This window comes from Zootoca vivipara, chromosome 14 (genome assembly GCF_963506605.1).
Source record: "Zootoca vivipara chromosome 14, rZooViv1.1, whole genome shotgun sequence".
NCBI lineage: Eukaryota > Metazoa > Chordata > Lepidosauria > Squamata > Lacertidae > Zootoca > Zootoca vivipara.
In genome coordinates, this window is record NC_083289.1 from 20,051,984 (window position 1) to 20,078,655 (window position 26,672).

The 26,672-nt window shown below is 43.8% G+C and overlaps 1 protein-coding gene across 13 annotated transcripts in view; it reads right to left on the reverse strand.

The window, feature by feature from the left end:
* The window catches only part of AKAP13 (A-kinase anchoring protein 13), a 231,743-nt gene that overhangs the window by 16,488 nt on the left and 188,583 nt on the right, over positions 1–26,672 (reverse strand). For all 13 annotated transcript variants that reach the window (XM_060282929.1, XM_060282936.1, XM_060282930.1 and 10 more), the window contains 11 exons: positions 15,206–15,371; positions 12,915–12,982; positions 11,522–11,582; positions 10,912–11,047; positions 9,668–9,777; positions 6,850–6,996; positions 5,557–5,807; positions 4,219–4,344; positions 3,679–3,796; positions 2,768–3,016; positions 941–1,017 (listed from right to left, as the gene is read on the reverse strand). In XM_060282929.1, the coding sequence (XP_060138912.1) occupies positions 941–1,017; positions 2,768–3,016; positions 3,679–3,796; positions 4,219–4,344; positions 5,557–5,807; positions 6,850–6,996; positions 9,668–9,777; positions 10,912–11,047; positions 11,522–11,582; positions 12,915–12,982; positions 15,206–15,371 (1,509 nt within the window). The remainder of the gene's footprint in view (positions 1–940; positions 1,018–2,767; positions 3,017–3,678; positions 3,797–4,218; positions 4,345–5,556; positions 5,808–6,849; positions 6,997–9,667; positions 9,778–10,911; positions 11,048–11,521; positions 11,583–12,914; positions 12,983–15,205; positions 15,372–26,672) is intronic.

Sequence of the window (26,672 nt, forward strand, 5' to 3'; positions counted from 1 at the left end):
GATTGGCTTCATTGCATAGCTGAGAAGGAGAACCAGTGGCTCTTCAGAAGTTCCTGGAGTCCAGTTCTCAGCATCTTTGGCCACTGGTCACGCTGGTTGCTGCTAATGGAAATTGGAGCCCAACAACATCTGGGGAGCCACAGGTGTCCCATTCGTGTTGCAGAGAGCCTGGAAACTGACTCTCTTAAGCTATGTGTTGCTTCCTGACAGTATATTTCCTTACTTATACCAACACAGGAGCATCATCTCAAATTGCCAAATATGTTTCTGAGTCTCTGCAAAGGGTAGGACTGAATGGGAAAGGAGAACACAAAACTTTTGAAATCCACAGTTAGGTAATCACTACTGCATGTTATGGCCTTGAGGTCAGCTAATGCAATGAAGACTTCTGGGGAACTTAAAAGCTTGCTGCAATCTTGTGGCATTTTGGTTGGTCCTAATAAAGACATTGCCCCACTGGGCATTTTGGAGTCCCCCCCCCCCACTTACAGATCAAAAGCACCATTGCATTTTATAGGTTTCTGAAAAGATTTTTAAAAACCAGCTTTTTAAAGTCCATTTTGTAATTTCATTCTGTTGTTTTAATGTGCTGCTTTATTCCTTCTTTTTCTTGCTCTTTTAAAAACTGTGAGCTTTGGCTAGAGGGGAGCAAATGCTTTAATAAAATAATAGTAATAAATTTGAAAAGGTCCTAAGGAAAATGTACATAGAGACAATAGAGCCAGGAATTTTTTTGCTCCCAAACAAATATATACAGTGGCTGTGTGAAGTATCTGCCTTTGCTTAAAAATGATAAAAAGGAGTGAAAGGAGCAGTTAAATTTTTTTTTTTAAAAAAAAGTAAATACAAGAATCATCTTTGATTCAGCAACTCGTTTTTTTAGCCAAATGTATATTTATCAATATTATTATTATTGATGAGAAAGTGCTAAAGATCTTACCAGAGATGCAAACACATATTTCTGGTCCTTTTCCTGAAGAAATATCAGAACATCTGAGAGGAGAACAGCCTGGACTTCTGGCAAAGAAAAAGACATGTAAAAAACACACATTTGCTCACTTCTAAACCGCAAATCGTTTGAGAGACCTGGAAGATTAGGGAATAAGGTGGCTAGGTGGGCGCTCTAGAGAGCTCAAATGCTCCTTATCCACAATCAATGCTTTTGTCCTAAGAAGAAAAGGTGTTAAGATGCTGTATTTTCTAGGGAGTGGCTTTTGCTGGGTATAACTCTCATTGGCTGCAGGCAGCTCTCCATCCACCCACCTCGACCATCAGCATCAAAAGACCAAAGTGTCAAGTCAAGGGGAGTTTCTCCAAAAGTAGTGGCCGCAAGCAGCAAGCTTCTTCCACAAGGTGTCACAATGGCCGTGTTTGCAGATCATCATTTCACTGCACATGAAGTATTTCTAGAATAAATACTAGTTTCTGGAAACCAAAGGAGAATTCTTCTTGCCACATGGCAGGCTGCTTACAAGACAACCAATATGCTCCAGGGTGAGAGTTCACCCAGAAGGAGAGTTTAACCATCTCCCCCAGACTGAAGGTGGCACATCCTGGAGCAACTTAGGAGGCAACGGCAAACTTGGTTTCCACAGCCCCCCCGGGCTAAATACTATTACAGCTGAATCACTCTGTACAAGAAGCAATTCATTCTTTAGGATCCGCCTCTGCTATTCAGATAGTTTCCCAGGTGCCATATAACAAGTGTCCAGCAAGTATGATGTACCACCTGGGTCTGTGTGCTGGACGTGGCACGTATTGAAGCATCACATGGCTGTGCAGGGGGAAAATAACCCTACAGGTAGCGCTGGGAGGGACTCGCTTCTGAAATTCTGGAGAGGCCACTGCCAGTCAGAGTAGACAATACTGAGCTAGATGGGACAATGGTTTGACTTGGTATAAGGCAGTTTACTATGCAGGGGTGGGGGAAACTGTGGCCCTTCAAATGCTGGTGGGCTCCGACTCCCATCAACCCCAGCTAAGAGGGACAATAGTCAAGGATGACAAGAGTTGGGGTCTAGCAACACCAGGAATGGGGGTGGGGAGTTTAACCCTGCATGAAGGTCATTCCCCGAGGCCCTGTTGGTGGGCAGCTACACAGGATGGGGCCTTTGCAGCAGTGACATCCAAACTTCCACCCTAGAGAGACTTACCTTGTTTCATCTTGGCTGGGGTTTGGATAGCACATTAAAGCATTGCAGTTGCAAAAGGCTTATAGGGGTTCACCGCTAAGTGATGGTTGCTGCTGCTGCTGTCTTATGCCAATATTGCTGGCTTTATTGGGTGTTATTATGGTCCTGATTTCTCTCTCTCTTTACAATACAACAGTTTAAAAGTACAGTCGTACCTTGAACCCCAACCGCCTTGCACATCGAATGTTTTGGCTCCTGAATGCCGCAAACCCGGAAGTCAGTGTTCCAGTTTGCAAACGTTCTTTGGAACCTGAACGTCTGTGGCTTCCGGTTGGCTGCAGGAGCTTCCTGCAGTCAATCAGAAGCTGCTCTTTGGTTTCCAAACGTTTTGGAAGTTGAACGGACTGCCGGAACGGATTCCGTTCAACTTCTCAGGTACGACTGTACTGTAGGCCTCTGGAAATCCACTGAGAGGGGGAAAGGCAGGGCAAATATTTTAAACAAGCAGCTGTGCTTAAGCAGTCTAGGAATTTAAAAGACTGTCCCAATGTGGACACCGTGGAGGGCCCAGCAAATTACACCTTTATCCATTATGCAGGGACAGGAAGGGAATACAGACAAGAGGACTCACTTACCTTTCAATTTGCTGGCTGCATTTCTCAGGGAAATGGGCCCATCCCGGACAAATTTCCTGCGCCGCAGGTCCTCTCTGGCGAACATCTGCCCACTCTTCATTCTCATGATAGACTTGCTGTCCGTCCGGGTGTAGATTTCATTGAGGCGCATCTTCTTCTCATAGTTGCTGACTTTGCTGTTCACAGCAGTGATTACTTCCTTCACCAGGTTTAGGGACAGCACCAAATCTTGATGTTCCTCGTCGTTTTCTTAAAACGCAAGGACACCCATCTTTCAGTTCTCGCTTAATTCTTTTCGCCCAGCTCTTGAGCTTAGCTAACTTCTCTTCTGTTCCCTTTCCCTGACCTATTTGCTGAGCAAATTGTATAGAGACGGGGAACCATGGGGGCTGGGGTCGAATGGAGCCCTCCAACCCTTTCTGGCCTTCAAACTCTCCCTGGCTAAACCCTTTCGCTGGCCCTTCTTCACACCCAGAGTGTTTTTTGGCTCTTGCTTCCCTTGCTTGTAGGGGTGTGGAGAGACAAGCTTAACTATATGGAGGTAAAATTAGCATCGTGGTACAGTACAAGTGCCTAAACAGGGATCATTGCCAGAAGCAGCATGAAGAATCAGCAGACCCACACAAAGCTACACTTGTGCAGTTGAACTAAACAGAAACAACTTAGAAGAATAAGGGTTTCAGAAGCCGCAGGACCATGTCCATGAAATGGAGGTTGCTGTAGAGACGGCTTTCTTTCACCTAGAATATATCCTAAGACAACAGTCTCCCAGCAAGCAAGCACAAAGGAATGCTAAAATGTTTTGCAATGGATGCTTTTTATGCCACAGGCCCAATTATAATATGCCAAGGTTTCTGAGGTCCATATCGCCATTTGCTCACCAAGGTGGGAAATGGCAGCTTTCCACCTACCTTTGGTATGCTGCAGTATTCTTTGTAGCAGCACAGGATATTTGGTGATCCTCTGTGTTACTAGCAAGATGCACTCGGGAATGCCCAGACGCCTCACCACAGAGCTGCTCATCTTTTTCTAGAGAAAGAAGAATGAAATGAAAGATAAAGGGTATACTCCTCGCCATTGGCCTACTGCTGCTGCTGCTGCTGCTGCTGCTGCTGCTGCTGCTGCTACTGAGCAGTTATTCCTTGCAAACTATTCCTACCTCACCCCACTTTGATCACACACACATATTCTGCCTGGATACTGGATACTGGAAGCCCAGGGATAAATATCTGGAGGGCCACAGGCTCCCTATCCTTGCAATAATAATAATAATAATAATAATAATAATAATAATCTTTATTGTCATTGTACAACCTACGTGGTTGACCTTGGTGAAAAAATCTGGATGGTTTTAAGAAGCACAATATACAAGAAACTTCACTTGCATGCTTCTTCCCCCATTCCCTACCCCACCGCTACATAAGAGTACATTTGCAAAACACCGGTGTTACCTTGATGAATGCTTGAAACCGTTTCTCCTTGGAATGAAGGTCTTTAAAGTAATTCACCGCCTCATTGTGGTGCCCACAGAACTTGCCGTAGGTTTTCTTCATTCTCTCAGCGTTCTCCCCAGAAAACTGTCAGAAGTTAAAACATATGTTAAGAGTTCGCCAGTTGTCTCCCCAAGTAGGTAAGGCAACCTAATCATCAGCCACTCGCTCAGTTGAGACATCACAGCAGACCGTGGTTTGTGCTAAACGTCCCAGCGCTTCTTGTGGGAAAATGAAAGCGGTGGCTCTCACGGTGGTATTAATGCTTTTATTCATTTAATAGTTGTTTACTTATACCCCACTTTTCACCATCTTAGGTCTCAGAGCGGCTTACAGCTATAAAAATCCCATAAACTAAGCCCCAGGAATTTAATCTCTCGGAAATTTAAAGGAAGAACACCAGAAAACTTTAAAACAACAGAGAAATATCCATGATGCAAAAGCCTTCTGAAACAAAATGGTTTTAACAAGACACCTGGAGCTTAGCAGGGACAGGGCCTGTGTGACTTCTAGTGGGAGTCAGTTCCACAGAACTGAATGCATCACTTCTTATTGATGCAAAGCTGTGTTTCTCATCCATGGGAGACCACTAATAGTGCCCCGCACCAGATGATTGCAGTGATCAACCTGGGACATACAATTTTGCATAATATTAAGGGTTACAGGTTTTTTTAAAAAAAACCCTTTTACACATTTAGTGTCATAACTGGACCTCAGAGAGCTATGAATTATGCAACATGACTTCCCTGAGGTTGTGGCCCTTCTTCAGCAAACATGCCGTTCCTTCTGTTGTGCTTCAGTCCTGCTCCCATTGTGGTTTTGCTGCTGCGTGTTTTTTTCCACTGGATTCATTAAAAGGGCTATCTGACTCCAATCAAGTGAATGTTTAAAATAATCTCAAAATAAATAACGTAAGTGTCAATCATTATGCATCACTGTACAGCATCATTTGGAGCGCTCCACAGAGATGTCGCAAGGAATCAGACTAGGTCTGCTTGCAAAAGCAAATACTGCCTTTGAATCCACTAGAACGGCTGGATCCTGCCTCAAGCCTACTGAGCAGGATTTGCAGCAACGTGGGGGCTTTAGGAACTGATATAGCTATTTGCTCCTGCTCACACCTGGCAGAATATATTATGCAAAATAGACACTTAATTTGCTAACAGAGGCTGCAGAATTCTGCCATTCTTCATGCAGAAACATGGCGTTTAGTTTGGGGCATGTGCAACCCAGACCAGGCAGACTGAAACAAAGGCTCTGTGCCCTGTGCTGCCCTCAAATACCTTTCCCAGTGCTTACTTGGTTCACAAGGATGTCCCCTATCCTCTTGATGACAAAATTCTTCTCGCTTCTGTCTGCCAGCGACTCCTTCTTCCTCTCCAGAATCCGCTGGAAGAACTGGGTGTGGATGTTTAGCAGGTCGTCCAGGCAGGGGAAGACTTTTTCCACCATCTGCTGCTCATACTGCAGTTCCTGCACCATTCCTCTGCTGTACACGTCGCTCATGATCTTCAAGGTGCGGACGTGGTGCATTTCCGTCTGCATCAGTTCTGAAGGAGAAGAACAGAGAGGGGTGAAGGCAAGACAGACACAAGGGATGTTAGCAAAGAAGGGCCAGGCAAAGCACAGAAAAGCCACAAAACGTAGCACTGGCCATTATAAGCCTGGGGAACGTTTTCCAGCCTCAGGGCCACAGTCCCCTCTAGGCAAGTTTCCAGTGGCCACATGACAGCGATGGTCCAGAAGCAAAAGAGCAACATGTTAATTTAGCTTTTATACAGTAGGCTAGTTAACTACACACCAAAGATAGCCAAGGTGCTGCCCTCCAGATGTTGTCTGACCACAACTCCCATCATTCCTGACCACTGGCCATGCTGGCTGGGGCTGATGGGAGTTGTAGTCCAGAAACATTCAGATGGCATCACATTGGTATCCCCTCTATAATACACGTTTTTCTACCCTCCATCCAAATGAGCATGAAGAATCAACTGAGTTTAAGGGCTCATTCAACATAGGCGGAAATACTCAAAGACACTGCAAAGGACTAGTTAGGAGCGTGGCCATAGTCCTGAGGGCCAGATAAAAAGGCTTGGAGGGCCACATCTGCCTCTATAGCTAGAGGTTCCCCATCCCTGGGTCACAGAACTCTGCTCTCGAAGCATCTCAGCTCTGGTTTAGTAACTGAGGACGTTCCTATGGTTGCAAAGCCTCAAGAAATACTTGAAATCAGAACTTTTTTGAGGCAGTTCACAGACAATATAAAAGACAACAAGAATCTACAAAGAACACACACATCAAACAGTAGCAACGTGATAAAACAGCACAGCAGAACAAACAACAGAATCTTAAAAGGGTGAATTCTAGAAGAAAAAGAAAACACCGAGGGGGAGAATGCCTTCTGAAATAATGAATGGGATTGGGGGAAAGGGTCTTCAATCATCTCTATACCACCTTGTCCATTCCTGGGATTGGCAAAAGAAATAAATGTAAAAAAGAGAAACCACACATTTTTGCTAATGTACAAAGCTTGCAGAATTTTATTTCTGTGCTTGCAGAATTTTGATCGTCTTAGCATTAAATTGTGACGCTCACCATAAATGACATCTTGCCGCTTCACAACATCCTTCTTTTGTTGCCGGAGAAACTTGGCGTCTACGACTTGACTCCAGGACTGGGCTTCCAGCTGCTTTGAGTCTGTTTCAAAATCTCCCATGAGCTGGCCTTCATTCATGTCTGCACCTGGATAGTGGAGAAAGGAAATGTGAATGACAAATGCTCCTAGTATTTTTTATCCCCAAGTTTGCTGAGCTGCAAGGTTGATGCTTTTATCAATACATGTGCTACAAAATTGAGTATTGGCTTCCAGGTGTTGGTGTCTCATCAGATGACGGCCCAAATTTAGGATCACCTGTCCACAGGGGTGTATGAAGTGGGGGGCGGGGGGGACGGTCCGCCCCGGGTGCCACTCTTGGGGTGTGTGTGTGACAAGATGGGTCCTGCCTCCCCCCAGCGGTAGAGTGGCCAAGGGAGCGCACAGTCTGTATGGGTGCCGCTCATGTGCTGTCCGTATGCGATGCCGTGCGTGAGCGGCATCCCGTACAGACGCGGCGCGCGAGTGACTGCCTGTATGGCCTCCGCGCATTAGCAGTAGCCCGTACGGACTGCGCATGTGCAGCATCCCATATGGACTGTGCATGTGTGGCATTCCGTACAGATTGCGCATGCGCAGCATGCCACCCATGTGCACTCTGTACAGGCTGCCCCGCCCCGGGTGCCAGAGAGGGTTCCTCCGCTACTGCCTGTCCAGGAGGCCTAAGGATTGCAGAATTCATTGAGCCTCCTTGAAGACATGTCAGAATCTGAGTTAGCAAATCCTGAACTTTGGAACAGCAACTCAGACCTTTTGAGTGGGGAGCTTCAGACCCTCTGTGCTTCCTCATACAGCCCCTTCGTGCAAGAGAGGAAGCTGGAAACTATGGTTCAAGGATTCGGAAAAAAACCAGGAGCTGGAAGCCAGCTTTATATCACAGCTTCATAGACCAGTTTACACATAAAGGGAAAGTGCAAGCAATATCACACCTCCCCAAGCAATATCACACCAACCCAAGCTATATTTGGAGGGAAGGGTCTTTTTTATCCCATTCTGAGTGCAGGAAAGAAGGAATATCCTCAGTGTGGTTTGAGTTCATGATGTTGTTGCACAGTAAAATCTGGCTGGCTAAGGGTCGCTTTGATTATCACATTACCCAGCATCGAGATGATCGTTTCTAGACCCATTAAGCTCTGTTAGAGTAACCATGTAATTCCCCCCCCTTTTGTTTTTCAAAATCTTCCATAAGTTACTTGCTAGTTAATGCTTAGTAAATCCGCAATTACAGTGTACATCTCCAAGAGCGAACCATTTATGTAATGACATGTAATTGCATTGTAATTAAGGTGCAATTTACCCGCCTTTGTTTACTCTGGTGAAATTAACAGAATGGTTGAAAGGGGCTCTGCGAAGCCTGCAAATTCGAGCTATGAAAGCAATTAACAGATGAGCCTGGAGCCGAGGATTATCCAGCGTAGCAGTGCATCACGCAGCAAGAGAGAGCAGGAAACCCACTTACTTATCCTCTGAATACAATTTAAGAAAAAATTATCTGCTACCAAAGCAGCCACTGCTCACTGCTGCTTGAAAGGACACCATTCTGCGTGTCTTAGCTGTGCCTAGCTAAAATGAATTAACGGATGGGTTATGTCCTGGTGCACAAAGAAATTTGGTTTCCAGGTCCAAAACAACCTACGCAGAGATTGAACAGAAAAAGTAATCATTTGATTTGGGAACTATGAAAAGATAGCAGGCCACATAGTGGCAGCAGTCACACGCCAACCCAAACCAAGTGTGGTCTCCCGAGGAGGAGATTGTAGCCACTCTTCTCCCTTGTCCTTTTAGCTTAGTAAGTTGAGGCAACTAAACCAGGGTTTAGTTTAGCACACTTTTCAAATCTGGGATTTTGGTTAAGATCTCTCCCCCTTATCCACAATCTGGAGTGAAGGTTTAGTTTATGATTTTTAGGCTGTGATTAAGAAGGAAAATGCTAAACAATGATCCTGGGCTCAGGTGACTTAATACTGTATTCACTCGAGTCTAATGAGCCATCAAATATAATGCACACCTCAGTTTTCAGAACCTTGAAACAAAACAAAAGAAGTATTTGCTGGTGAATGTAAATGTGCCATCGAATCTAATGTGCACCTTAATTTTCTCGGTGCAATTTGGCCAAAAAAGAGGTGAGCATTAGATTTGAGTAAATATGGTAAATCAAACCTTGGCTTAGCTGCCTTGCTGTGATAAAAAGGACCAGGAAGGAGCAAAGTGGGTGCAATGCCTCTCCAGGAATGAGTATTGGATCACCATGACATGCAAACCAGACTAGTATATAAGAGGTTGAGAACTGTGTTATGAAAGTGAAACCCCTAATCGTAATTGCTAGCCGCAATTAAATTTGGAGCCTAGTTCTAACTGAGGCAATAATCTTGTGTCTAGGCTGCAGCACAGGAGTTTGGACCTCCGGATACTATTTGGCTACAAAGCCCATCAGTCCTCCCCCCCAAAAGCTCAACAACTCCTGTCAATCCTCCCACACCCATGCTGGGAGTATATCTTGGGAGTTGGACATGCCTGCAATAATATATTTGTACATAGTAAACTAGTCCATCTACAGTCTACAATAGACCTAATTTGATTTGGTGGATGTTTTCAAGGACATTTTGTACACACAGGAAGCTTCAAACCATCACCACTTGCAGTTGAATCTTGCTTGGTGATTTCAGCCACTGTGAGAACAGGATGCTGGACTAGATGGGCCTCATCCATCAGGCTCTTCTTATGATCACTACTTGAGACTGTTTTACTGCTACCACTTACCTTCATCTGTTAATGACTCCATAGATTCGTTCACCCGACTTATTTTATTCAAGGAGTCCGTTGACTGGGAGAGGAACTTCCATGAAAGTATGTTTTCATCGTTCCCAACTCTGGAGGGACACAGAGGCAGAAAAGAACAGGCCATTCAGAATTTTACCTTTGCTGGACAGCTGACTCAGGAAACCTGGGTCTCCACTGAGGAATGCAGGGAAGGTGTGATATGAGATGGGGAAGGGTCAGCTGCCTGCCTCTTCTCCCCTGCAACCCCAGTTCCTACCTCGATCCATTGCTTGAAATCTCCAATTATTCAAACACATTGACTATTAACAAGAGGAGACAGCATATATGCCCAGACGTGGTTATGGTATCCAAAACCAGGCATGGGGCACCTGCGATTCTGCAAATGTTGCTGGACTTAAACTCCCAACTCCCATCGTCCCTGACCACTGACCATGCTAGCTAGGGCTGATGAGAGATGGATTCTAGTAAACCCTGGAGGAGGAGCACAGGTTCCCCATCCATACTTTAAATCATCTCACCATACGAAGGTGTGAATCTCCACTCAACAAACAAGGCTGTCTTACAAGGGTGAGGAACCTTTTTGGCTTGGTGGGCCAGATTGTTATCTGTCCCCATCCCCATGGGCCAACTTGGACAGGTGGGCAGGGCAAATGTCCTGTTAATCACCTGACATTATGACACCCAGTGACTGATAGCTGGGTTGTCCTACCCATCTGTCAAAGTCCTTTGCACAATGTTTGGGACCAGCAGCAGTAGAAGCTTTCTGCATGGGCCAGCTGTGCAACAAGAGTCCCCCCATGGGCGATTATTTTGTGTAGTCAATCCAGCCTACGTATAATGGCACGCAGAGACATATAACAGCAGGTAGACAGGGTTGGGCAGAAACAGCCAGAGTGCAAACCGTGCTGGGCCAAATATGGCCCATAGCTTGTAGCTTCTCCACCCCAAAGTGAAACCACGTACAGAGGAGTAAAACTACTGATTCATCTGGGCAGTCGCTCTCGACTCTGATTCGCACCAGTTCTCCACAGTTTCAGGCAGGGTTCTCTTGCAGCCCTGCCACTTAAAATCCTTCCAATTGCAAAATAATAATAACCAGGAACTAAGCCTGGGATTTTCTTCACAGGCTCTTCCTTTGAGTTGTGCCTCTATTCACTGTTCAACTCATCAAACCATGCACTTATTAGCGCCAAATGTACCTGCCCAGAAAGAATGACCCTTACCCAGCAATGTTCTGGATGGAGACACTTTTTGAAAGGGAAGGGTTATGCTGGGATCGCCTGCTATTGAACATGGAGGTCACGGTGTTCTCATCAGGGGCTAAAATCGCAGATCGAGGTCTCTCCTTTGGCTGAGAAGCTGCAAAGGGGGAAATATTGTCACCATCTCTTTAGTTACAGTCAACAGGCCTGTGAGAATTTTATAACAACTGACAATAACATGAATAAAAATACACATCAGTACAAGTGAAAAACACAGAATTAAACAACACACACATGGCAATCACGAGTGGTATAAGAAGAACAGACATAACTACAAAGCTTTGCAGCTGGATTTTCAGTACAACGTTCAGAATTCATGCTCCACCAAGCTAATGAAAAAATTTAAATGCTAGGAAAGTCCTACTCAGAGTAGACCAGCTGAAATTAATGAGCTCATGTTAGTAATGTGACCAGCACTGGCTACAACCTTATATTCTGCTCATGATCTTAAAGCACATACAACTGCTTCTATGTCATAATTAGAAAAAGAAAAAGAAAAAAAAAAGCCCTGGTGCCAACTTTTGAGGTGCTGCTGTGAGAAGTAAAGAAGGAAGGAAAAAAAGCTACTTACGCTTATTTCTCATAATTACTGTAGGTAACGAGGAAGTATCATTAACTAGAAGGCCTCCTTTCTGGAGATGGAAAAAATAAAGAGAACAAATGAATTGCTACTCTGCATTAGAAACAATTTGTTGAAGGAGCTTAAAACATACACAGGCACCTCCACATATACCCTTAAAACGTGACACAGCCAGCCTGTTAGTATTCTGAAGACTTTTGTTTCATTCCAGCAGGCATTTAAACTGAATTCTGCTTTTATAGGTTAAGTGGATTTTTACTCTTTTGTACTGTACTTTTGAAAATTGCTTGAGAGGCCTCTGTAGTTAAGCGGTATATAAAATAAACAGAATAAATATGTCCAACCATGGTTTGCTTTGTTCAAGCTAACCATGATTATAAATCAAAGTTTAAACAAAAATTTAAAAAATTGCTTCCAGTAGCACCTTAGAGACCAACTAAGTTTGTCACAGGTATGAGCTTTCGTGTGCATGCACACTTCTTCAGATACACTGAAACAGAAGTCACCAGACTTCAGTGTATCTGAAGAAGTGTGCATGCACACGAAAGCTCATACCTGTGACAAACTTAGTTGGTCTCTAAGGTGCTACTGGAAGCAATTTTTTAAATTTTTTGTTTCGACTACGTCAGACCAACACGGCTTACCTCACTGTAACTAGAACCAAAGATTGTTCTCACATATGCAAGAACCAGGTCTAGAAATCAATGTATGAACTGCCCCCAGTGAACTGATGCAGACCCTGCAATTCTCATCTAAGGCTTCTCTCCATGTGCCCAGTCTACAGGAGGTCTGGAGAGCAGCAAAACAAGAACAGGCATTTTCAATGGTGGCTCCCTGCTTGTGGAATGCTATCCCAGAGAGGCTCACCTGGCACTATCATTGCATATTGTGGTTTTAACGTTCTCATGTCTTAAACTATGGTTGTAAATCTCTTAGTGATTTGTAAACCACTTTGTAAAAAATAACCAAAAAAACCTCAAAGTGGTTTACAATTAAGAAGCATATAGACCCCTGACTTTTAATTATCTGCTGTCTTATTCAGGGAATGCGATGTTTAAGTCCTGCCTTTTCAAAATGGGAATGAGTTTTATATTTTTCTCTGTTTAAACTGGTTTTAATGTATGTTTGTTTAGTCTTGTGGGTCACTTTGAGTTCCGCAGTAGAAAAAAAATACTGAATAAACAAACATATAAAAACAGCAGGAGACATGAGATTTTTCAAGGCAGAGAAAACCTTCAAGGCAGAGAAAACCTGCTCTTCTGAAAAGCAGAGGTCTATACTCCAGACATCCTGGTCGTATTATTACCATACAATTTCTAGGCACAAAAAGAAAATTTTGGATAACTGCCTTTTTTTGCACAAATGGAAACAAGACCATTCTTACCTTCATTTTGGTTTTGGCACAAGCAACCACGCTCTCCTTGCAGTTTTTATGGACTAGGACACCACAAGCTGTATAAAAGAAGGACAGCAGCACATGTCACTATTTGTCCAGTTTCTCGTGATGGTCTTCAGAGTTTAACAATTCTGACCTCCTTAGGTGCCCAGCAGCCATTGGGACAGCTAAAATTTGCTGTCTTTCATGTTAATTACTTGTGCCACCAGAAAGAAAGATGGCCTCCTCCTATCATCCTGCCACCAAATCTTCCAACTTTAAAATGCAGAAGAATGGGGAAATACCAAGTTCAGCGGGAAATGAGATGTAAAAGAAAGCCGATGGACCAACATCAAATTAAATGGAGACATTCTCTATTCCCCCTTCCCTTACTACTCAGATTTCCAGTAAAAGAACCCTTTGCAATTTGCAAGTACCCAAAACTCACTTCCGATTCCTTCTTCTACAGAACTCACAAGGAGCTCTGGTCTTGCTATACACTTGTCCTATGTCATCACACCCGGGCTTGCCATCATAGAGAATTCATGATAAAGCAGCGACAGCCGATCTGGCTCCTGGGCAAGATGAGCACTTATGGGAGCCGTTATCTGTACAAACTAGCTGCCTAACTAAGCTCTATTTTTCCATTTCTGCTCTGAGCTTCTTGGGGGAGAAAAATGTGATGTATTGCCACAGAACATCTGAATAAGTTGTCAAATCTTCCCATCACAAGCCCTACGGTGCTACGTTATGCATACAACACTTTGGGGGTGGGTGCGAAGAAAGCCGAGCTACTTTCGTTTCTTATAATCCTCGTCATCGCCACAGTCAATACCGGTTGGGCAACAGAAAAACGTCTCATCGGTTAACCTTTGCATTTTCACCTGAGTCAATAGCAACAGACCAGCAACTTCAGGTTCTCAGACAAGGAAATGCCCCGTGGAGATAACGTGGCTCAGTTTTGACATTGTACACGTTAGGCGATTATGCAAAGGAAAATACTGAATTGCGTCACAACCTGTGACTCAGGTATAGATCCCCCAGCCCAATAACAGATAGCTTTGTTTTATTTATTTATTTTGCTCAAAAGCCTCACTTGAACCCAAACTCATTTTGATTAAGGGCTCACAGCACATGCTGATTTTAAAAGCCCTGACACAAGGGTTAGAATTCTTAGGTTTTAAAAGGGAATATACAAGGAATATTCTATTCCCCTTCTGAACACCTCCTCCTCCCCCAGGAAACTAACTTGTTAGATGTAATGCCATCATTTTCTATCTGGAAATAATAATAATAATAATAATTCTGACTTGATTTTGGTGCTATGTTTCCTGGAATGAAAGGAGGAGGGGATTTGTCTCTGGCTACTTCCATATACAACAACTTACAGTTCAGTATCCACCTGCATCACTAAACAGAATTTTACATTCTGAAAGGCATCACCTTTTGCCCGGTCATGTGAACGAACTAGTAAGCATATAAACTGAAGACCAGAACTACTAGATGTGTGGGAAGTGATTGAAAATGAATGCATTGCAGTCAAGAAGGTCATTAGGAGAGGTATGCAAAATCAGAGCAGGAAAGCAATGGATTTAATGAATACTTCCTTATGAAAACTGTCCTGACTGCAAAACCGATTTTTGTTTTTTACGATGATGTTATACACCAAGGGCAATGAGTTTCAGCCCTCCTGACACTGAATCATTCAAACACCTCCTGATTTCAACTTCGGGGGGGGGGGGACGACACTCCAAGACTCTAACAAAGAACAGCACCTGCATTTTTATATCCACAACAACCTTGCAAGCTAAGACTGACTCAAGGTCATCCATTCATTTGAACCCAGATTTCCCTGGTCTAAGTCCAACAGTCTCTAACTCCTCCACAGTACACTGGATTTTTATTTTTATTATTTATTTTGGTCCTTGTTTCTTTGCTATTGTTTACTTTGTACAACACTTAACACTGGGTGAAGACTGAATTCAAATCTCCCAAATCATCCATGGAGCTCAATGGGTCACCTTGTGGCCAGCCACCAACTCTCACCCTAACCTACATCACAAGGTTGTTGGGAGGATAACACGTAAAGGCAAGATAGAAAATAAATGAATTTGGCTTGTTCTGGGTGTTCAAATTGGCCTTATTGGTGGAACCAATTTGGAGTCTATTAAATTGCTCTCTGGGACCAAAATGGCAGCCACTTTTGTTAATTTCACCATCACCCATCTACATTTTGATTGGAAAATAATTCTCCACACGTCTGTCTGCAATAGAACACAGGGCAGAAAAATGCCACTCACTTGCACAGGCAAAGGAATCCTTGTTAAAAGGCTTCAAACAGTGGAAACAATGGACAGGTCCCACCGTCGGGGTGGCACTGAAGAGATGCCCATTTATCATCTTCTTGTCCTTTTCCTTGGAGTCTTTGTCCTTCTCTTTTGTTTTCTCCTTCTCTTTCTCTTTTTCCTAAAAGAAAGAAAGAAATGTGTGAGGATGGGAAACCCCAAAGACAATGAGCTCTTTGTTTTTTGTGTGTGTGTGCGTGGAAGACACTTTTTCACCTGAGGGGAAAATTTGGGAGCCATATCACTGGACACCACACATATTCTCACCTCTCATTCTGTCTCACACCAAGCTCAGTTGTGAGTCATTGGCACATCTGAATCAGCCACATGACCAAGGCCATAAATATTTACCTTTGCAAGTACCTGTGGACATTTACTCCTGTAAGGTTTTTTTTTTACTATTTCACTTTTATTAATTTATGAATCACCTTTCTTTGTGTGTGTCAAGGCAATTTACAAACGCATCATAAAAACAGCTAAACTAGGTGGTGGTTGTTTTTAGGTACAAAATAACAAGCTAGGTTTAAAAGCAACACAAAGCAAACATCTACGGGAGAGATATTTTCATCTAGCTGGAAAAGCCTGTTGAAAGAAAAATGTTTGTGTGTGAGAGAGAGATATTTTTTAATTAATTTTTTCAAACATTTTCACAATAACCTTCAAATCAAACAATTACATTATTTCACGAGTTGACTTCCCACTCTCACCTCCACTGTGCTTTTGTTCAAACCTTTTCTACTGCATTTTATCTTTATCTACAACCAAAAATTCCTCTATTGTGATTATCTTGTCATTTTTCTTCTACTGCTTTTATCTCAAATCCGCTCACAATTTCATTTGACTCTAATGCTTTTTAAGTAGTCCATGAAAGACCTCCATTCCAAAGAAAAATGTTTTAAATTGCTTCTGGAAAGCAGAAATAGTGGGTGCCTATCACAGTAATAGCCACCAACTTGGATGGTTTTTTCTTGCTTTTTAAAATTTTAAATAGAGATTAAATAAATTAACGCAGGATAAGTAAGGGACCCAGGTGGCGCTGTGGGTTAAACCACTGAGCCTAGGGCTTGCTGATCAGAAGGTCGGCGGTTCGAATCCCTGTGACGGGGTGAGCTCCCGTTGTTTGGTCCCAGCTCCTGCCAACCTAGCAGTTCGAAAGCACGTCAAAATGCAAGTAGATAAATAGGAACTGCTACAGCGGGAAGGTAAACGGTGTTTCCATGTGCTGCTCTGGTTCGCCAGAAGTGGCTTTGTCATGCTGGCCACATGACCTGGAAGCTATACGCCGACTCCCTCGGCCAATAATGCGAGATGAGCACGCAACCCCAGAGTCGGTCACGACTGGACCTAATGGTCAGGGGCCCCTTTACCTTTACCTTTAAGGCTATCAATGGCTGTTTAGCCACGAAGGCAATGGTCTATCTCCACTACCTCCATCTCCAGAGGCAAGGCATTATGCCTCTGAATACCTGTTGCTGACCATCAAAAGTGGGGAGAGTACTACTGGACTCAAGTCATTCTTCCGAGCTTCTCATGAGTATCCAATTGGTCAGTGTGAGAACAGGATGCTGGAGTAGATGGGCCCAATTTGGTCTGATTCAGAAGACTCTATTATGTTCTTATGACTGATGAACTCGCTCATATTTGGTATGAATTGGCAGATATTTATGGCACTTGTCAAGTCACGGACCTCAAACAGTATTTGGGAGGGCAGAAGATGATTTGCAAGTCTGTTTAATTCCATCTGTTCCAAGCAGCTGCCCGAGCAGCAACAACACAGTTAACTGCATGAGGGAAGCTGAAAGGGTTGGCAGCAACGGAGACAAAAATTATGGCCAGCCCTGCAGTCTTCAGGAGGAAAAGCTCTGAGCCCCCTGGATGACACATGCAAATTTATTTGTGTACAGGCATGGTCCTCACAATAAACGGTTTTGTTGTTGTTGTTGACACATGCAAATCTTGGTAACATGCTACGTAATTCTGCATCTCCGTGTCTCTCTGCATCTCCGTGTCTCTCTGACTTCAGTCCAAAGTGTCTCTAGAAGCACTGCGCATACCTACAATTCTGACTGTAACCCCTGAGGGAAGTCTTATCAGCCCCATTTGAAGCACTACATTCCAAAGCGAGAATGCAAAGTTATACAGCTGTAGCAAGCAATCCTTCTTTCAACCAGGCCTGTCTGAAGCATCAATCCTTCTAAACACAGTTCCTCGGAAGTAAGCACCACTGAATTTTGTGAGACTTACTTTCAACCATCCAAGTTGGTGGCTATTACTGTGATAGGTTTGATCCGAAACTTACCGTACTTCTTTTCAGAAACCATGGAAGCTTTCATTACTATTGAACTATCAATGATACAAATCGTGAATTTTAATCTGGGAGAGACATTGCTGGGTGAAGAACGTAGCGTTCCCCCCCCCCCAATAAATCACTGGAACAAAGAACAACAACACTGGGCACTGCTGCTTTAAAATATTCAGTAGCATCTGGAACATTGAGGAATAGGAATTTAGAAAGTTGCCATTCTCAAGATTCAAATGAGATCCTTCAGTCTGCAAAAATAAGTTGGAGCAAAAGGAAACACACTTTCACCCCCACAAGTAACAGTGATGAGGAAGAAATTTTGCTCTTTTTTTGCATCTGCCTTTCACACACCTTGCATCCCTGCCCCTCCAACATGATCTGCACACAGCGTTTGAGGAACATTTATCTCATTTTCAAGAAGCCCTTCTGCCAATTTAACCCCTTTGTTTGTTTGTTAGACAAGAAAATCTTGAATAAAAACTGATTTTACAAACAGCCCTTCTGCCTCACTGTGTTGAACATGCATCTGTGCTGAACCACATCATATTTCAGGTGGGGTCTCAAAGGATAGAACTCTCTCTCTCGTGCACGCATAACCCCAAAAACCTACACAGAAAAGGCTAGGCTGAAATCCTTCTGACGTGAAAGTATTCTATGTAAAGGAAATGCTTTTTATAAGGAGAAGCATTCTGTCACGCAAGCTTCCACCTGACTCAAAACGCAAGTGAAGGTTTATCACCTCAGTGAGAACTAGACCCAAGAATGCCGGGAGAAAGTTGCTTGGTGCAGTGGCTAACATCGTGAAATAAATTTACAAAATTGCCTTAGTCATGAACTTACTAAGTGGCCTGACGACACACACTTCTCTTATCTTCAACACTTCCTGAACAGAGCAAGCTTGGGCCAGATTAAGCATAGCCATTTGGAAGGCAGTATCTTTCTGAACGCCAGTTGCTGAGAATCACAAGCAGAGAGTGATGCTGTTGTAGTCAGGTTATGATTGTAAGCTTCCTACAGTGGATCTGGTTGTCCACTGTGAGGACAGGATGCAGGCTAGATGGATGGGCCACTGGCGTGATCCAACAGGGCTCTTCTTGTGCATTGTAGGAGGTTATTTGGAAAATCCAGGAGGGCCATGATATAGCTCCTAGAGCATTGGCTGAGACCAATGAAAGAACGTAAAAGAACGGTTCTTAAATAGTGTCACTGGTTAACTGCCTGTTTGCTGGTTTAGGACCCAGGTTACTCAAGGACTGTCATCTATGCCTAAATGAACCTGCCCAAGTACAGTGGTGCCTCGCTAGACGAATTTAATTCGTTCCACGGGTCTTTTCTTATAACGAAAAATTCGTCTAGCGAATCCCATAGGAATGCACTGATTTTTTTTAATTTTTTTCCCCCATAGGAACGCATTAATTGAATTTCAATGCATTCCTATGGGAAACCACGATTCGCTAGACGAATTTTTCATAAAACGAATTCATCTAGCGAGGCAACCTCCGCTCGAAAAATCATTTCGTTAAGCAGAAATTTTGTTAAGCAGGGCATTCATTAAGCGAGGCACCACTGTATTGAGATTATCTTCTGAGGCCCCTGTCCGTTTGAGGTGACACGAGTTGAGACTGAAGAAAGGGCCTTTTCGGTGGTGGCACTACAGTCATGGAACTCTCCCCACAGAGAGAAATGCCTGGTAATGAATCCTTGGCAAGCAAAGGCATTTTTATTTGCCAAGGTTTCTCAATGTTCCACAGATTTTAAGTGTTAATGGCTGCTGATCCCTACTGTGTCCTCAAAACAAGCCTGAGAGGTAGTTTGTGCTGGTCACAGGGAGTTTCAGCTGAAGGTATTCCAGTGAGTTTCATGGCTGGGTAGCAATCTGGACCCAGAACTGCCTCGCTCCCCAGCTCTGAGCCACATTGGCTCCATATATTGTAACTGCAAAGAACTGTTCTATTCTATACTTGTAAGACGCCTAATTGAAATGACGGGTGCGATGTCGAATTTTTACAAAAATCAAACAAACAAGAGAGGGTAAATAACACCAACTTATTGAAGGCAGCTGTTGCAAGGATTACTCAGTTAATATGTTTTGAGATGCTTTGAACGCTCTGAAAAGACTGTGTAAACACTAAGTAGCATTATTGCTTAATCCCGTCTTCTCCTTTTGACATCAAAGAGCACGGATAACTCAAAGAGGCAAACACGACGCCTACACACGCAGCATGAATTCTAAATTTTCTTCTCAACACCTATAGCTCAAGAAGGCTTCTGTGTGAGTCAACAATCTCTCACTTCCAGGACTTTAAGAATCCCTTTGTGCATTAAAAAGGTATCTTTTACCTGAGTGCTTTGCTTCTCAGCCAGCAGGACCAAAGCAAGCACCAAGATTCTAAACTCCCCGACAAACATAGCCCTTGTTTTTAAGGGATTGTTATGGCTTTTGTTTGGTTTAGGACCAGCCTCACTCCAATAATGAGAGAGAAAAGGGGGCCGAAGGAAGAGAGAGAAGAGAGGCAGGCAGGCAAGCAGACACTGGCTTCAGTTAGAAAACAGGAAATGGTGTATAACAGCTTCAGCAATGGAAAAGGCCTTTTCAAAACACCAATCAAAAATGTGGGTTGTTTTTTTAAAAAAAGAAACCCACAACCCACCACTGAAAGCAGATAAAATGGAATCTTCTTCCAAATCCAGTAGAGATGGGCATGAGAGCTCAGGCCACACCAGAATGAAAAAACCGCTTCTGGAGGATTTGTTCCACTGGACAGCCAAACCTGGACTTTCAAGACATCAGCTTCCAAATAAGGCACAACCAACTAATGCGCGCACACACACACACACACACACACGCCTCAGCATCCAAGGGCCATAGCTCAGTGATAGAACATTTGCTCTGCATGTAGAAGGTCCCAGGTTCAATCCCTAGCATCTCCCTCCAGGTATGGCTGAGAGTACCCCCTGTCTGAAACCCTGGAAAGCCTTTGCCAGTCTGCATGGAAAGTACTAAAGTAGATGGCCCAATGGTCTGTTTCAGTAGAATGCCGCTTCCTCCATTCATCTGGCGAGACACAGACTCTTACCTCCAAGTGCCACCGTCCTATCAGCCTCACGGTGATCTGGGGTACGTCGGATAATCTGTTCCATTTTAGGGACATGCTTCCCAGAGTTATTAGTGCGAGAAGAGCAATGGCGGACACCTATCCATCCATAAGGTTAGTGCGGGGTGTGTGGGGAGAAAACCCTCCTTGCTTGCTGCTAAGGCTGCTGTCATGAAAGGGAGTTTGGGGGAAAGGAAGTCAGAAACAAGTTGAGCAAGAGAAGGAGGGAGGGGAGAAGGAAGGGCTGTTTCTTGCGAGTTTCCTCAAAGAGGATCTTAACCCTTCCGATGCTAGAGAGGTGACAGCTGTTATCTCTCTCTCTCTCTCTCTCTCTCTCTCACACACACACACACACGAGAGAGAGAGAGAGAGAGAGAGAGAGAGAGAGAGAGAGAGAGAGAGAGAGAGAGAGAGAACAGCAAGAGTTTATCTGACACCCTTGCTAATAACCATTTCCGAAACCAGCAGACCGTAATGATTTGCACTGCTCACTATGGCTTCCCTGCAATTTTCAGGTACAGAGCCAGTTCCAAAGGAAACAGTTGCATCTTTAAGATCATGGGTAGGCAAACTAAGGCCTGGGGCCCAGATCTGGCCTGCGGATGGTCCGGGAATCAGCGTATTTTTACATGAGTAGAATGTGTGCTTTTATTTAAAATGCATCTCTGGGTTATTTATGGGGCATAGGAATTCGTTCAATCCCCCCCCCCCATATAGTCCAGCCCCCCACAAGGTCTGAGGGACAGTGTACCGGACCCCTGCTGAAAAGGTTTGCTGAACCCTGTTTAAGATGGCAATGGCAACCTGCAAAATTAAAAGCAGGCATTGAAAAGAGACTTCCTGTTTCACTTCCTCCTTTGAGATTCCCCCCCCCCCCTTGAAACAGAAAGAAAAGAGGCGAAAGGACACCCTTACACATTTAAAAACACAAGACAAAGCCAATGCAAGGAAGCTCTGCCTATGTGTGATGGTTAAAACTGTCAGAACACAATCAGGAGTTCTTTAACTCATGGTGGACTTTATGTTAGAGGGAGTCCATGATGACCACCTCAAGTGGCAGGCGTTCATCAAGCTCCCTGCTCCTGACACCATGGGAGTGTGCACGAGAAGTTAGCACAGGGATAGCATATGCGGCTGACACAGATATCCATGTTGAGACACACACTGTCAAGGACTGGCTGGGTGCAGAGAAGTGGTGGGAGGCACTGGCTGGGGAACCCCCAAGGGCACCCCCGGGGGAAGAAGGCTCAGAGCCAAGGGTGGTGGGACAACGATGAGTGGTCATAGAGAGAAGGAGGAGCAGGCTGGGAGGAGGAGGAGGTGTCGGAAGCTGAAGAGGCAACCGTGTTTGGTGAGCAGGAAGAGGCTGTGGCAGAGGGGAGTGGGGTCAGAAGGAAGGCTACGGAAGAAACCAGGGAGTCTCCCCCTCCTGCTGCAACCAGCTCCCCTACCCCTGGATGAAAAACATGCAAAGAGGGCAGAACAGAGGGAGGTTGTGCACAGGCACAGTTTGCAACTGTGAGAGGAGGAGCTTTAGGACGTAATGAAAAGGCAGGGACCTTCAATCCTCGCAACTGCCTTATTGGAGCAAGACCTACTGGGACGAGCTACTGAGATCACTAGACCTGTGCTGTTTCAGTTTCTTGAATAAAGAGTTAACTCGGGCATCCCCAAACTGCAGCCCTCCAGATGTTTTGGCCTACAACTCCCATGATCCCTAGCTAACAGGACCAGTGGTCGGGGATGAGGGGAATTGTAGTCCAAAACATCTGGAGGGCCGAAGTCTGGGGATGCCTGAGTTAACTTCACTGGCCTCTGTGTTTTGCTTTTATTGCTGACCTACGCTTAACTCCAGTTCCACACATCCACACCCACAATCCAGTAACACAGGGAAGGAGAACCTGTGGCTCTTCAGATGTTGTGGGACTCCAGCTCCCATCAGGCGTAACCTACATAGCCAATAAGACAATATGGAACCCACCAACAACTGAAGTACAGCAGGCTCCATGCCCCTAAGTTACTGGAATTTTGGGGGTGGAGTGAGAGAAATCTCAACATAGACATAGCTACTGATTTCAGAAGCAGCCCAGCCTTGGTTCCTTACAACATGTAGCTCTGCTTCAGAATGAGGACCATTCTTCTGAGTGTGGCATAGGAGTGTTGAGACCAGGACCAAGAGATCAAGAATTCAAATCCTTCACTCAGACATGAAGATCACTGGATGGCTTTGGGCCAGTCATTGTGTCTTGGTCTAAACTACATGGCAGGGTTGTTGTGAGGATAAAGTGAGGAGGGGAAAACTGTTGAGCTTTTTTGGAGCAAAGGTCAAATATAAATGTAATAAATCTATAAATAATTTGTTTAAGCCAAGGGTGAGGATCCTCCAGGTGCTGTTTGACTAGAACTCCCATCAACACCAGCTAGCATAGACAATGGTAAACGATGATGTGAGTTGTAGTCCAGCAACATCAGGGGGAGGAAAGGTCTTCCCGTCCCCAGTTTTAAGCAATGAAACTTTTACTTTAAATTGTTCTTTTTTTTTATCCACAGGAGGATGAAGAATAATAACAATCACTTGCTTTGTGTATAGTACAGTAACACTACTTGACAATTTCTGACTATAATCCGGAGAAAGCCTGACTGTGAAATTGATTGAACTGATAAAGCAACTGGGACCTAAGCTGTTATATGTACGTGCAATATCACCTGCTGTACCCCGAACATTTTCTTTTCTTTTATTCATTTATTTACCAAATAATAATATACAAAATCATATATAAGAAGTAATAATAAAATAATCTAAACACATAGATAATCATCTGATGATGTAAGTAATCAGAAACAAAACCATAAATGTTCACAAAAGTACTTAAACACTAAAAGAAAGAAGAAAAAGGAAACAGAAAAGAAAAGAAAAAGAAAAAACAAGAAAAAACATACATTCATTCCATCACTCATATCCATAAATCCAATGTTGATACTTTATTGGATGACTATTGGAGATGTTTAGCTAACTATACAGAACTGGGAATGCAGTGCTTAGAGAAAATTATCTAAAGAAATCTGAGGTAGAGATAAGTGGAAGTCTTTGGTGGGAGGATTATAGATATGGGATCGGGATTTTTGATCAATTAACAGGACAAACATTTTATTTTTAAGAATGTATAACAGGCTTCATGGAACATTGTGCAAAGCAAATTAAGTGGTTTATTGAATATTCTCTCATAAAGGCATAACCTGTATACGGCAATGGAAACTGAGACATCCACAGCAAATAGCTAAAGAAGGAGCAGTAAACTGCACAGGGCCCAAAGGGCCACATCACATTGAGGTCAACCCTCCACCACGCACCTGTCAATTACCTGATACCACCTGACATCAGGTGGATCTGACTCCAGCCAAAAGCTGGGCAGCTTGCATTCAACATCAAAGGGAAACAGCGCTGAATGCAAAGAGTGCTTGCAAAGGGAAAACTGGGAGCAGACTCTAAGGTCATTCCTTTGCAGCCACAGCTTTTGCCTGTCCCACATCTGACATCACATGTGATGTAAGTTGAGTGACAGAAGGGCATGGCCTGTGAAAAGCAGCCTCTCTCTCACACACTTTGAAATAAGGAGAGTGGTTATCCCCTCTCACCACATTCAGACACTCTCACGAAGTTCGTACGCACAAAAGACACACACACACCCGCAAAAGGAAGCCAGTGTCCCTTGCACAACTTTGTGTTGTAATCTTTAGGAAAGATCATCATCCGCACACTAAGGCAGATTTCTACAATCAAGTTGTATATAGCAACCAAAGTGCTATCGATACACAGCAACTCCACTTCATATCAAATAGTTGTTCTGCTGAATAATGGAGGCCTTTGGGTTCTTTCCTTATGAACTTTTAAATTCCTTTTCAGATTACTGAATTGTATGAAAAATTGTGGGACAATGCAGTGATATTTAAGATACCTAATACCTTCCAAAAAAGAAGGTCAGAAGGAAGAAATTCTGGGTGTTGTCAACTAAGTTTTACTCAGAGTAGACCCACTGAAAAATAATGAATATGATTAAGGGCTTATCCATACCTATCTTTAGCTTTGCTCTTTCCAGGCAGAGCTTAAAAGCTCTGTGTGTTTTCTCCCCGCAAAAACCTGATCTTTAGTGCTCAACTGGAGCAAACCTCAATGTGGGCTTTCCGTGGATTGCTGTTTGTTCCAATTCAGCTTTAAAGAACCGTTTCTATCTAATCTGTCTGTCTGTCTGTCTATCTATCATCTATCTATCACAGGGGAAGTTCTGGAGCAAAAGAAAGAACACTCAGATATGGAGCATTAAAGCACAGACCATGCCTGAAAAGAGCAGAGGAAGGTGTGGATAAGCCCTAAGTCAGGTCCATTAATTTCAAAGAGTTTACTGTAGTAAAACTTAATTGACTACCACCCCCTTTTTATATCAAAATGAGTATTTGTTGTTTTTGCAATTTGAGGATGGATAGCTGTAATACTGAAAGAATTTATATAGCTAAGGCTTTGTTTTCCTTTTTTTGAAGCTTTAATTTCAGAAGAAAAACAACCCCAACAAACTTCTGCTTTTAAAGCTCCTTCCAAGGCATCACCCGTACTCATCATACAGTCGTCTGCTTCCAGTGTCCTAGCTGTGGACTATCGCTAATGCGACCACGTAGCACTGCCAAATGAGAAGTTATTGGCACATCACATGGGAAAGACTAAGTTACGCTCAGTTTTCCAAACCTCTCTTGACAAACGTCCTTCCCACCAACATTTCTTAGAAGAGCAGAAGGGTTGCAGGAGACAGGTGATCTCGCTTGACTCTCAGAGCATGACTATGAGAAATACAGACTTTCTGAGTACGTTTGAATGTAGGAACATAGGAGGACAATTCCACAGAAGCATATTGATTACTGCTGTGGTCATGATTGTAGGCGAACATGGCTGTGCAGAGAGTGTTAAGAACCTATGAAGAACCTATTAGCCAGCATCCTGTTCTCAAAGCAGCCACACAAATGTTTCGGGAAACCCACAAAGCGGCAGCTAAGTGCAACAGCACACCCCCCCATTTCCTGTGGTTTCCAGAAACTAGCATTCAGAAGCATATTCATTCTAAAGCACCAGATTACTGGTGCTATTGGGTGTACAGAATACACAGGATTACCCATACATCCTTGATGACCCTGTGCATGCTGGGCACACTTCCAGGCAATACACAATCAACAGTGGAGACTGGTGCTCTGCCCCACTAACCTCAGCCTGCCCTCAGTCAGCCTCAACCCAGCTGCTGCCTTGCTTTTAGCCAGTCCTGGAGGGGTGGCCCTACCTGCCAGTGTCCTCTTCCTTAGTCTCTGTCGCTCTTGCAAAACGGCAGGAGTATGAAGACACAACTAGAATGAGTTGGCTCTGCCTGTTATTGGCTGCAGCACCTTTGATCTCTCTGCCACCAACCAACCAGCTTTTATCTGAATGGGGATGCCTTACTTGTGCATGGAGTTTCCAGCAGACCTCTCTATGACAGACTAGTTGAATATGGGCAAAGACCCCCCACAAATAGGGCAACATTCAAACCATGCAATCTCACCACCATCACCTGATACAATCCAGGAATCTTTTTTCCATCTCTCCCGCTGTTTCCTTGAAATTGATTTTTGATTATCTCTGCCTTCAGTTAATTGTATTTTGTTGATCATTTTCTCTATTCGGGCCAATTCTCTATCAAGCCGGTTTGATGCCCCTTCCAAGCCTTTTAAAACTGGGCTATAACATGTCTAACTGCTAGCAATAAATAACCAGTTTAGTAAAATATCTTCATTCTGACAAGTTTGCAACTGTGAACGATAAATAACTAATAGTGAAAAATCTTCATTCTTACCATGAAGTACATTCAATAAAGATAACTCAGGGGTCTGAATGACATGTTGAAAAGCAGTATTACATATTTCCAGAAAAAAACATCTCCACAAAACCGGACACCTTAATGCAATACCACCACAAAACGTGGTATGACTTTCCCCCTGAGTCTCACAT